This window comes from Hippichthys cyanospilos, chromosome 16 (genome assembly GCF_059441005.1).
Source record: "Hippichthys cyanospilos isolate Australia breed blue-spotted pipefish chromosome 16, RoL_Hcya_1.0, whole genome shotgun sequence".
Taxonomy (NCBI): domain Eukaryota; kingdom Metazoa; phylum Chordata; class Actinopteri; order Syngnathiformes; family Syngnathidae; genus Hippichthys; species Hippichthys cyanospilos.
In genome coordinates this window covers 17,404,065-17,415,537 of record NC_142384.1, presented here as the reverse complement: position 1 = coordinate 17,415,537, position 11,473 = coordinate 17,404,065, and the positions used below count along the sequence as shown (strand labels likewise).

Genomic DNA, 11,473 nt, shown 5'->3' with positions numbered 1-11,473 from the left:
CTGTGGGAAATAAATTTGAAACTTACATGAACTCGCTCCATTGGAAGGCTTTGCGGGTCTTGAGAGCAGGCCGCTCTTCATCCTGACAAGAAAAAAAAAAAATACTTGAGATATTCAAGAATTTTTAGCAATAATTCACAGAAACGTCTTTTCAAAGAAAATCTAATTACACACATCACTGTTAAGTCATGAACTGTAAACATACAAAAGTACTAAAAGGTGCACCTGTACAAGTTATTTTTCTCGTTTGCTATAATTCCAACATTTCAACCAAGAGTTCAATATAATATCAGCAGGAATAATATAAGTGAAACAAAGAACAATAGTCAGTAACAGTACCTATGAGAAAATATGACACATTTGTTCAATGTAAGAGCAGAAGCGGAGTCCGGAACGGACCGTTAACGCCAATATTAGAGATCACGGCTGTAGACCGACACGATCCTTGATTTTCTAAGTTAACATCGGACTTTTGTCATTCAGTAACAAGGTCAATTTGTAAATCAGAAATTTGCCCCTGCACTTCCAATATTATCTCGCGCAGTCCAAAAATGTCTTCCGCTTCAACACTGACAGATGTTTCAAATAGTTTGGTTTCCTGCAATTAGTTACTGGATAAGAGGGAAAACCAGAAACAAGTTGTAGTAACTTGTAGCTGTTGTGCAGCGGTGCGTGGAATGAAACCGGTCGGGTTGAGCGTCATTCAGAAGCTTCGGCGCGACGATTGATTGACGAGCGCTTGTTACTGACAGCTCGCACGCGGCCGCGCTCAATCTCGCGCCGTTCGGAGAATGACGCAAATGAGTCCGTTCAAATGTGATCGATGATGCGGCGGTTCCCTCCACTGCGGGTACGGTTTAAAAAAGCCCGGCGACCAATCCAGGGCGCGGTCCGCGTAAATCGAACGAGACTTTTGCTTCGTGAAACCCGAGCAGCGCCAATCTTCATAAATCAGAAGACAAATGTTCTGTCAGCGAGTTTGCAAATCAAGCAGTCAAGAAATGGCAGTAAATCAGCTCCGGGCCAAAGAGCCTCAACTACCGTTGCGCTCCTCCAGATCCGTCTCCTTCTGGAGTCCGGTCTCCAGACCGCTTGTTCTGGTCTCGGAGGCCGGCCGAGGCATTTTCACTCGATCCGGGACGGTGCCGAATGGGGATTTTTGATCAAGGCCTGACCGACGAGACCACTTCTACTTCTGCTGCGTTTACCAATTGCAGAATTTGTAGGAGACAAATTGAGAAATGTTCATTTTGTCTTGGTCTTGACCTTCAAAGATATTGCCTCAGCTTTCAAAAGCCTTGGTCTTGGCTCGGTCTCAAACCCCAAAGGTTTCGGTCTTGCCTTGACCTGCAAAAGTCTTGATCTCGCCTGGCTGCGAACCACCAAACGTCCCGGTCTTGTTTTCCACCTTCAAAAGCCTTGATCTTGTCTCGGTCTCCACCTCCGAAAGCTCTGATGTTGCCTCAGGCTCAGCTTTCTAAGTCTTGCCTCGGTCTAGAACCCCAAAGGTTTTTGTCTTGTCTCCATCTGCAAAAATCTCGATCTTGCCTGGCTGTCAACCTTCAAAATTCTTGGCCTTGTCTCGGTTTCAAACTTCAGAAGCCTTGGTCTTGACTCTGGTCTATCAACCTTTAAGACTCATGGACTTGCCTCTACCTTGATAGTCTCCCAATAATATCTTGGTCTTGGTTGATGTGGTCTTGACTACACGAGCCTCAAGAAAGGAAAAAAAGTTGCAGAGGTAGAATGTGAGGGTTTAAATGACTTCAAGAACATCTCAGAATCGCGGATAATCTCATAGATTCCTGTAGGAAAAACAACAAGCATACGCCAAAAGTATTTTTGGCAGAACGTCAAACAAGAAACAACCAGTTATCAAAGAAGACTTGGATGTAGTTATGTTTTATTTGTTTCATCCATCGCAGTTGTAAGAGGTTACTTGACTGGAAGAAATGTTTCCCAGGGGGTCCATCAGCAGAAAGAGGACTGAGAACTACTGGACTACCGCACATCAGACTACCACTGACTTTTGATCTAGTCTGACTTGATCATCTGATGATTTTAATCAAGTAGCAACTAACCCTCAAAGACAAACAGCATGCACGCAGATCAAGCTGATTGCACAGCAGAAATGAAGCAGAAAGAGCGAGAAGAAAGAAGAAAGGCGGAGGTGGAAACAGGGCAAGAGTCCAAAGAGCTGCGCTGATAGAAAAAAGCAAAAGTGGCGTGCGTCCAGTCGGACCGGTCGGTTTTCATTCCTGAGCAGAGTGACACTCTCGGTTCGAAGTAGGTGTCAAGGGTGACCGCCCCCCCCCTCGCTCGCCACACCCACATACCAGAGTGACAGACTGACCTGGCCGATTGACACGGCGCTTCTTTAAAAGGCGGCGGCGCGCACCCGCTCTTCACTCTCCAGCGAGCATCGGCACACCACCATGAACAGCTTCATCTCCCGTTCCTCCTCAAGGTCCGTCCGAACCGGGTCCATCATGGGCGGCGGCTCCTCCATGGGCGGCGGCCGCATCATGGCCATGAGGGCCGGCAGCGTTTACGGCGGCGCGGGCGGTTCCGACGTGCGCATCTCCTCGGCGGGAATGGGCGGCGGCTTCTCCTCCGTCGTCGCCTCCGGCACCGACGGCCTGCTGGGCAACGAGAAGTTCACCATGCAGAACCTCAACGACCGCCTGGCGACCTATCTGGACAAGGTCCGCTCCCTGGAGAAGGCCAACGCCGAGCTGGAGTTGAAGATCCGCCAGTTCCTGGAGAGCCGCGTCGGCCCGGCCAGCCGGGACTACGCCGCCTACTTTGCTACCATCGCCGATCTCAACGGCAAGGTGACTGCAAAATTCTCACATCCCGTTCTTGTAAAAAAAAAAAAAAAAATCCCACCGCTAAACTCGTTTTTTGTTGCAGATCCAGGACGCTACCCGGATGAACGGCGCGGTCCACCTGAGCATCGACAACGCCAGGCTGGCGGCAGAAGACTTCAAAACCAAGTGAGTCCAAGTTCCTTACCAAATCCATTGCCGTTCTCTCGATACGCGTCACGCGCGGGGCTTTCTGTCATCCCACTCGTCCATCACCCTCATCTTCTGGTCTGTCGCCGCAGGTTCGACAACGAGCTAGCCATGCGTCTGTCGGTGGAAGCCGACATCGCAGGACTGCGTCGCGTCCTGGACGAGCTCACCCTGGCCAGATCCGACCTGGAGATGCAGATTGAAGGCCTGAAGGAGGAGCTCATCTTCCTCAAGAAGAACCATGAGGAGGTCTACTGAAAACCTGCGTCTTCTTCTGGAATTTCAAGTCTTCTCTTTCTTTATTTGCCTCCTTCTTGTACATATCTTGTTCTTTGTTCTTCTCTTGCAGATCTCCTTCTGCATTGCTTCTATGTCATCTTCTTGTGCTTTTATTGCCTTTCACCGGTTCAGGAGCTGTTGGCGTTGCGGGCTCAGATGAGCGGTCAGGTGCACGTGGAGGTGGACGCCGCCCCGGGTCAGGACTTGTCAGCCATGATGGCCGAAATCAGAGAACATTACGAGGCCATCACAGCCAAGAACCACAGAGACGTGGAAGCCTGGTTCAACACCAAGGTGCAGTGCGATAAAGCCAGTGTGTGTGTGTGTGTGTGTGCGTGTGCGTGTGTGTGTGTGTGCGTAAGTATGTGCGTGGCACGCACATCACCTCATTGTGTCTATTCATAGATGGAAGCCCTCAACAAAGAAGTGCAGACGCAGACGATAAGCTTGCAGACGTCCAGGTCAGAGGTCACGGAAGTCAAACGGACACTGCAGGCGCTCCAGATAGAACTGCAGTCCATGTTGGGCATGGTAAACCACTACACTTGGACACTTGCTTGTGATCTTTTGACTTTAGCGCAAAGGTCCTTGCGTACTCAGTGGAGGACATCTTAGTCTTTCTATTGATGTGTCATATGTTTGGGTGGGATGAAATTCACTTTGCTGTCTTGCTGAGACAAAATGGACACAGCAGTGGACACAAATGAATAGGCTAACTCCCAAGACAATATAGAATGTCTTTCTCGAAACACACCAAAAAATATTTAGGTTGTTTTGCTTGGTGATGTGAGATTTGACACAATAGCTGGTACTTCCAACACTTCAAAAACTAATGGTGAACGGAAGGACAAACCAAAACACGATTAGTTAGATGAAAGTGAAGCATTTTGCATTTATCGTTGCACTCTCCTGAAGTCTCAGGCACCCGCTAATGCTACACATTAGCATAATTCGGCGTGAAAAAGAAAAGTTTTGCGGCATACAATGAATTCCATGAATGTGACTTACCGTTATCTCCTCTCTCCTGAGCGTTTGCTATGTTCGTTTTGTGCAGAAAGCATCGCTGGAGGCGACGTTGGCCGAGACGCAGAGCCGCTACTCCATGATGCTGACGGGCTTCCAGGCGCAGGTGAGCAATTAGCTCCAGGCCGGAAGCAGAAGCGCGTGTTAAGACGTCACTTCTTGTCCCGCAGGTGACCTCGCTGGAGGAGCAGCTGATTCAGCTGCGGGCTGACTTGGAGCGCCAAGGCCAGGAATACCAAATGCTGCTGGACATCAAGACGCGTCTGGAGATGGAGATCGCGGAGTACCGCCGTCTTCTGGAGGGCGAGACCGTCAGCAGGTGAGTCGGCCGCCGTGACGTCATCGCCGACGCCCATGGGCCCGCCTCACTTAATCCTGTCGTCCGATCGGTCGGCAGCGTGTCCGCCTCCTCAACGTCCACATCCTCCGGCAAGCGTGTGGTGACCGTGGTAGAGGAGGTGATCGACGGCAGAGTGATCTCCTCGTCTTCCAAGACCGCGTCCTCCTCCTCCTCCTACATGTCTCGCTAACGTCATTATTGCCACGTACAAACAGCAATAAAGAACCGAAACGATAACTTTTGCGTGACTTTTTAACGCTTTGCCGTTGCCATGGCTACACCGCCTGTGTGGAAAAGACTTCCGGGTGTGGCTATTTTGTAATAAAGTTCCGTTCAAAATTTCTTTCATGGGATTTGGGAGCGCAAAATTCAATGTTTTCTGTCTCGGAAATGTAATTCTAAATGTGAGAATTGTATTTTAAAACAACCACAAAAAAAAGTAGAATTTGTTCTTCGGGAAAAATCAAACGTGAGTGCGGGGAGAATATGCAAACACCACACAGGAAGTCTACAAATAAAATTTGATTGATTGGTTGAAGCCTGATTGCCATTGACGTGAAAGGACGTCAAGGGAAATCTTACGAGAATAGTGCTGTCAACTACGTTTTTTTGTATAGGTAAATGGCAGAGAAAAGGTTTGGGATTTGAAATTAACGAGTTCGAATTCGGACTCTGTAATTTCTTCTCCAGCTGTGTGAATGCTTACATATTATAGCCAATATAAATAACCATACTAGCTTAAACAAACCGTTTACTTTACATGCAACCGGAAACGCAGCTCAAGGAAGAGCGGCCCCTGCTGGCAAAGATGCATTCGCAAGGACTCGGAACGTCAGAGAAAGGCCATGGGAGGGGCGGGGCCATATATTGATGTGGGTGGAGCTTCTGAGAATGAGTGACAGCTGAAGTTGACAGTAAGAATTGGAGAGCCACTCCAAGTCAGTGATGAGACAACTGGTGCAAAGACAAAAAGAGAACTTTTTATAGTTTGATTGGCAGTACAAGAAATGGCATGTAATCGTAAAAGACTGGTACAAAACGCGTGTGTCGTATGAAGATAAAAACATATCAATGTTGGAGACAAAGAGATGATTAACCTGTAATCATTTGTCGGGCTAAATAGAAAAAAAATTACAAAGTTCTTTGCCTCTTGACACAAAAGGATAGCTTCAATCAGCCAGCAGGGGGTGCTGTCTCACTCCCGTACACACGGAATGTAACGTAAAAAGCCAAGGAACGTTAGAAAAAGTTGGCATGACGTCATCGCGACGATGTCATCAGTGTAAACAAGTTTTCGGTCGAAAATTGAAATTTCCCGACCAACATTCTTTCCAGGCAAGCGCTCCACTGCATGTACAGGTTGATATATAAGAAATGTGTGTAGATATTTATATATATATTTATATATATATATATATAGATGTGTATAAATATAGAAAAGTACACATACTAACATGTAACAAAGTGTGACCGCAAGCTAATGTTTGCTAGCACCGAGCGAGTCACACGATTGGTCAGTTGCTTGGTGACACCTGTGGAAAGAAAGCCTTTTGAGAATTTACTTTTTTGCAGAGTCGCTCATGTTGACATTTTTCAACTAGAGCGAGAAAATTCTTTGACGCTGCGTCTCGACAGCCAATCGGCAACAAGATTCTTCTGCGTCATGTGATGTCCTGGAGTTGTGGAACAGGACCGTACCCAATATCAAGAGGACCAGAATGAGGATCTTAATATATATTAGAGACGAAGAAATATTTGATATTATGAAGAAAATTAAGAGGGATTCAAACTTTATTCTCAAGTGCTAACTTTAAAATGAGAATTCTCACGTTTGGCAGTTAAGGCCCAATGAGGATTCTCACTTCAAAGTTAGAATTCTGCCGTTAAAGTCAAAATTCTTACTTTAAAGGGGCCATAACATGAAAAGTCGACTTTTTGGCGTTTAACCGTGTATTAACCAAGTATTATTTTCCTTCACGGATGCATTTCTAAGTATTCCTTGTTTATTCTGCACTCTCACACCGGTCCCGCCCGCGCGGATGAAAACGGCGCTCATGACGACAGGCGCAATTCACAACTCCCCGCACCGCCGGTGCGAGAGAAAATACACGCCGACCTTATCCACGTCTTTGAGTTTCCTTTTGGTTCCGGTGCTGAGAAGGAGCTTTTGCACCGAGTCAGCCAAGTAAACAGTAACGTTTCATTTATTAGCTACGTTTTACTGTAAAACAATAAATAAATTAAAAAAAAAATGCTGAGGTGGCCAAGATGTGTGTTTCGGAGCACACAAAAATCAACGTCAGTAGTAAATAATTCACCCGAGGGTGGAAGTACAGTATTGCTACGAATACTGGGTTCCCACGGGTTCCGATTCGATAGAAGAAAAGCGTGCTGGTGCGAGCCGTGTATTGACGTTGTTTTGCATTATAGTGTCAGTAAAAGGCCCGTTTTTGGCCCTGTTCTTTACACTGTTGGAGTCGTCTCCATCAGCCGCGAGCCTCGGGAGTCAGGAGGACGGATGCACGTTACGCGGCCCGCCAACATAGAGCGGAAAGATAAACGAGCCATTTTACTTCCTGGTGAGAAAGATCCGTACCATCAAACTCATAATTAATGAGAAATGAAATGGCGAGCGTGCCAAATGTAATTTCTACGCACATATCACACAGCGGAAAGAATAAAATATCATGTTGCAGGCCCTTTAAAGTGAGAATTTGGACAAAGTCCCCATTTTTCGTAACGGAATGCGGTCATCTATCGATTCAGCGGCGCCGGGCGGCGCAAACGAAGCGGATTTGCCTTGGGCGTGCACGTGCGCACGTCCAACATTGGGAATGAGTAAAGGCTCAAAGGGCTTTCCCCATACACTTCTTCCACACGCACGAAAACGAGGCCGATGGGGAGGCGGCAGAAGGTAACAAAGAGGTGGCTAAGCGTAACGAAAAACACAAAAAAAAGGCTGGCAGTGCTTGTCTAGTGTCCGTCGGCGCGCTCCCGCTTGTGGATCTGCTGGTGCGCCTTGAGGTGTCCCGACTGGCTGAAGGTCTTGCCGCAGCGGGCGCAGGCGTGCGGGCGCTCGCCCGTGTGCACGTGCTGGTGCGCCTTGAGATGCCCCAAGCGGCCGAAGCACTTGCCGCACTGCGCGCAGCCGAAGGGCCGCTCGCCCGAGTGGATCTTCTCGTGGGTCTTGAGCACGGCGCCGTTGCTGAAAGTCTTGCCGCAGTGCGAGCAGGTGAAGGATCTGAGCGGGGGGGGCGGCGGCGGCGCCGGCGCCGGCGGCCACCTCGTGCACCAGGAGGTGGTTGCGGTAGGCGGCCTCCTTGCCGAAGGTCTTGGCGCAGTGCTGGCAGGCGAAGGGGCGCTCGCCGGCGTGGCTGAGCCGGTGCGCCTTGAGCTCCTTGGCCTGGCCGAAGGTCTTGGCGCAGTGCTGGCAGGCGAAGGGGCGCTCGCCCGTGTGCAGGCGCTGGTGGGCGCGCAGGTCGTCCGCCTTGGTGAAGCCTTTGGGGCAGTGGGCGCACACGTAGGGCTTCTGGCCCGTGTGGATGAGCTGGTGGCGTTTGAGGTTCCCGGCCTGGCCGAAGCTCTTGCCGCACTGGGCGCACGTGTACGGCCGCTCGCCCGTGTGGATGCGCTGGTGCGTCTTCAGGTTGCCCAGCGTGCTGAAGTTTTTGCCGCACTGCGTGCAGGAGAAGGGCTTCTCGCCCTGCATGTTGCGCGGCTTCCTCACCGTCGGGCTTTTGCCCGCCGACGAGGCTTTGCCCGGCTCGCCCGCCGCCGCCGCCTGGTAGGGGAAGTCCACTTCGGGCTTGCTCATCCCGTCCAGCAGCAGCAGCGAGTCGGGTCGCAGCTTGTTGAGCTCGCTGCGCAGCTCCGCCATGTGGATGGACTCCAGCGCGTTGGCCGGCGGCTGCGGCCCCGCGGCCGGGTCCGACTCGCCCGGTTCCGCCGCGTAGAAACACTGCAGGTCCGCGTGGTGGTCCGACTTGATGTAGTCCAGGGTGTCGCTCACCTGCCGCAAACGGGCCCGGGTTCGTCAAACGGGCCGGGAAGCGGAAAGCCGCGCTTTGCTGTGCGCGCCGGGAGTGGGCCGGGCACCACGTGGCCCGTTTTTTTTTTTTTTTTTAATTTTAACCCTGTACGGGTATATACAGGGGCGTGCAAACGAGCCATTTTACTTCCTGGTTAGAAAGATCCGTACCGTCGAACTCATAATTAATGAGAAATTGTTCATTTCCGATCATATTTGTTGCGGATTAAGCGTGTGTCAGATTTCCCGCATTCTGAGCGGTCAGTGAACACAGCGCCAACGTAACGTTGAATGAGCTCAAAGCAGTTGTATATCCTTCTCGCGAGGCAGCCAACTGACGTCCGCCCTCTAGCTCGTCCCATTAAGGTCATTCTCGTAAGAATACGACCGATCTAAAAATTGATGGGCCTTGATTTTTGTGAAAAGACCCTCTTATATTTGGGGAATTACGGTACACAAAGCCGCAATATCGGTATAGTATTGGAAGTGAAAATGTTGTGTCGGGACACGCCTACACGGTCAGCGGCGCCGACCCGATTTCGGGTCCATGCGGAGACGTCGGCGCAAAATCGTCGGGAGCGCGGACGGGTACCTGGGAGATGTAGTCAAAGACGCAGCTGGTCTCGTAGTGCGACTTGTAGTCCATGTCGTCGGTGTGACGGAAGGGATCCAGGTGGTGGTCCAGGTCGCTCCGGTGATGCTCGGCCTTGATGTAGTCCAGGCCGCTGATTTCCATTTTGATCTGCTCGTGGCCCAGCTCGGCGGTGGACAGCGGCTGGATCTCGGACAGGTCCACGGTGCGGATGGGCTCCAGCCGCTCCAGATCCTCCAGGTCCTCGGGCTCGCTCTTGACGCACGGCAGCATGACCAGCGGCTCGGCCACCTCCGCCGCCAGGGAGCTGAGCGTGGGCGTGGGCCCGTCCGAGGAGAGGAGGCCCAGCGAGGTCGGGCCGCCCGGCTCCAGGGTTGCGGGAGGGGAGCCGCCCTCCGAGGCCAGGCTCAGGCTCAGGCACTCGGCCTCCAGGTCCGTCATGGTGAGGGGCGGAGCTACGGATGCGCGCCCCGCCCCCGAGACCTCCGCTCCGGACGCCGCTCGCCAGGGGAGGAGCCGGGACCGCGGCAGACGGGAGGGGCCCGGTCGACGGCGAATGGGACGGGACCTGACGTCAGCACCTGCGCCGTACCGGTAGCGGCCTGCGACGAAAACAAACAAACAAACAAAAAGTTGGCCGGTTGCTAAAATACTCAGCGATTGGTTCAGGTGCCGATTCTTTTGGCTGCATTTGATTCGACTTTGATTTGAAACGTTCTCATTTGATTTGATATGGTTTGAAATGCTATTACTCCGACGCAGCTGAGCAATATGGCCAAAAAATAAAATTCTCAATTTCGGTCAATTCAGGTAATTATGATTAATCTATTTTAATTGTCGTAATGAAATCAACAAACACAATTTTGAATGTTTGATTTACGCAAGTTAAATCTTGCCCGAAACGATCAAATGAAAAGCTATTTAAAATCAGTTTCATTGTAAACATACGGAACGTGTGGAAAAATCAACTGTATGTCGATTAGCATTTTGTCAGGCTTTGCTAACACTGTACATGGGTTAGCATGTTCGTTAGCAAGGCTAATTTTACCGACATTGAACTTCAACTGGTTATTGTTCATCTCAGACTGAGAGCGCCCCCTGCCGCTTGATGAATAATATGTGTGATTTTTTTCTATTTTAATGGGAGTTGACTCGTTACCTGCGAATAGAAGTAACCCCATTCAAACGAAAGAAATCCACTCCGTCTCTTTCGGTCACTCTGGAGGTTCAAGGAAAACCAACTTTAGCATGGTTTGCATACGATCCTCAAGTGTCATTTGAGCTTCGTCGCGGGTTGTCGCCGCCACGCGAATCCGCCGAGCGAGTGCAGGAATGCGGCCTACGTACGGGGGGGCAGCAGAACATTGCGGATCCGCTCTAACTCGTATCGCGTCACGCTGTTCGGGACACTATATCATGGCACGCTTGTGCGACTTTTGGTTCGTGGCCGGAAAACAGACGGGACGCAAAGAGTGTACTTGGTTGGGCACAAAGAGCGGAAAGCGCCAAGGCTAGCGAGCTAGCGACACGGCTAGCTAGTGGCCATCTTGTTTGGCGGCGGATGCTAAACTAAGCTAAGCTAAGCTAGCACGGTGGAGAAAGTGAGCGAGAGCGGGAATGAGAGACCGAGGAAGGCCCCCCCGCCTGCGCCCCCGATTCCCCTCTCTTGTCGTCGCGTCGCATTAAACACGCCGAGTGGGCGCAGCGGGGGGCGGCTGACAGCTGCAGCCGAAGCGCGTCAGATGACGGCGGCGGCGAAATGGATGCGGAGGAGGAGGAGGCCTGCCTACCGGCGGCGCCCGGCTGCCGGCCGGCCGGCCGGCCGGCGAAGGGGGCCTAGTGGCGGGCGGCCTGCTGGTTTCGGCGGCTGCTTACCTGCGGCCGCTCCGCGTCATGGCTGCTTCGGCTCCGCTGCCCGCGACTTGTGGCCAACTGCGGCGGACCCGCCACGTCCACCTCGGCCTCTCCTCCCCTCCGACGGTGGCGAATTCCTCCCTCCCTCCTCCGCCTCCTTTCTCCTCTCTCCTCCTCCTTCTCTCCTCCTTTCCGCCTGGCCTCCGTCCGGCGAGGCGGGTAACCATGGTAACCGCCACTTTCAACACCGGATCGGTACGCCTTTATAAAGATAACTTTATCGCGGGACTTACTTTGCATTTGAGCTGTAGACATTCATTCATTAGTTTTTGAAAAAATAT

General features: G+C 51.3%; 2 protein-coding genes and 1 pseudogene across 4 annotated transcripts in view; 1 reads left to right on the top strand and 2 right to left on the bottom strand.

Annotated features, from left to right (window-relative positions):
- Positions 1-4,939, bottom strand: part of sgf29 (SAGA complex associated factor 29) — a 42,448-nt gene extending 37,509 nt beyond the window's left edge. For both annotated transcript variants that reach the window (XM_088437870.1, XM_088437871.1), the window contains exons 1-2: positions 4,305-4,939; positions 27-82 (exon numbers count right to left, since the gene is read on the bottom strand). The gene's annotated coding sequence lies outside the window, so the exon portion shown is untranslated. The remainder of the gene's footprint in view (positions 1-26; positions 83-4,304) is intronic.
- LOC148411072 (keratin, type I cytoskeletal 50 kDa-like) lies at positions 2,391-4,896 on the top strand. The gene is made up of 8 exons (XM_088437873.1): positions 2,391-2,834; positions 2,914-2,996; positions 3,110-3,266; positions 3,429-3,590; positions 3,702-3,827; positions 4,351-4,425; positions 4,490-4,638; positions 4,717-4,896. Exons 1-8 carry the CDS (start codon positions 2,436-2,438, stop codon positions 4,847-4,849), a joined length of 1,284 nt encoding a protein of 427 aa, XP_088293999.1. The 5' UTR covers positions 2,391-2,435; the 3' UTR covers positions 4,850-4,896.
- Positions 4,940-5,617: 678 nt separating the features above from the next.
- LOC148411070 (uncharacterized) lies at positions 5,618-11,340 on the bottom strand (annotated as a pseudogene). Its single transcript, XR_015868255.1, has 3 exons — positions 11,154-11,340; positions 9,279-9,880; positions 5,618-8,668 (listed from the first exon to the last, which is right to left on the bottom strand). The product of XR_015868255.1 is annotated as an uncharacterized LOC148411070 (transcript).
- Positions 11,341-11,473: the final 133 nt, after the last annotated feature.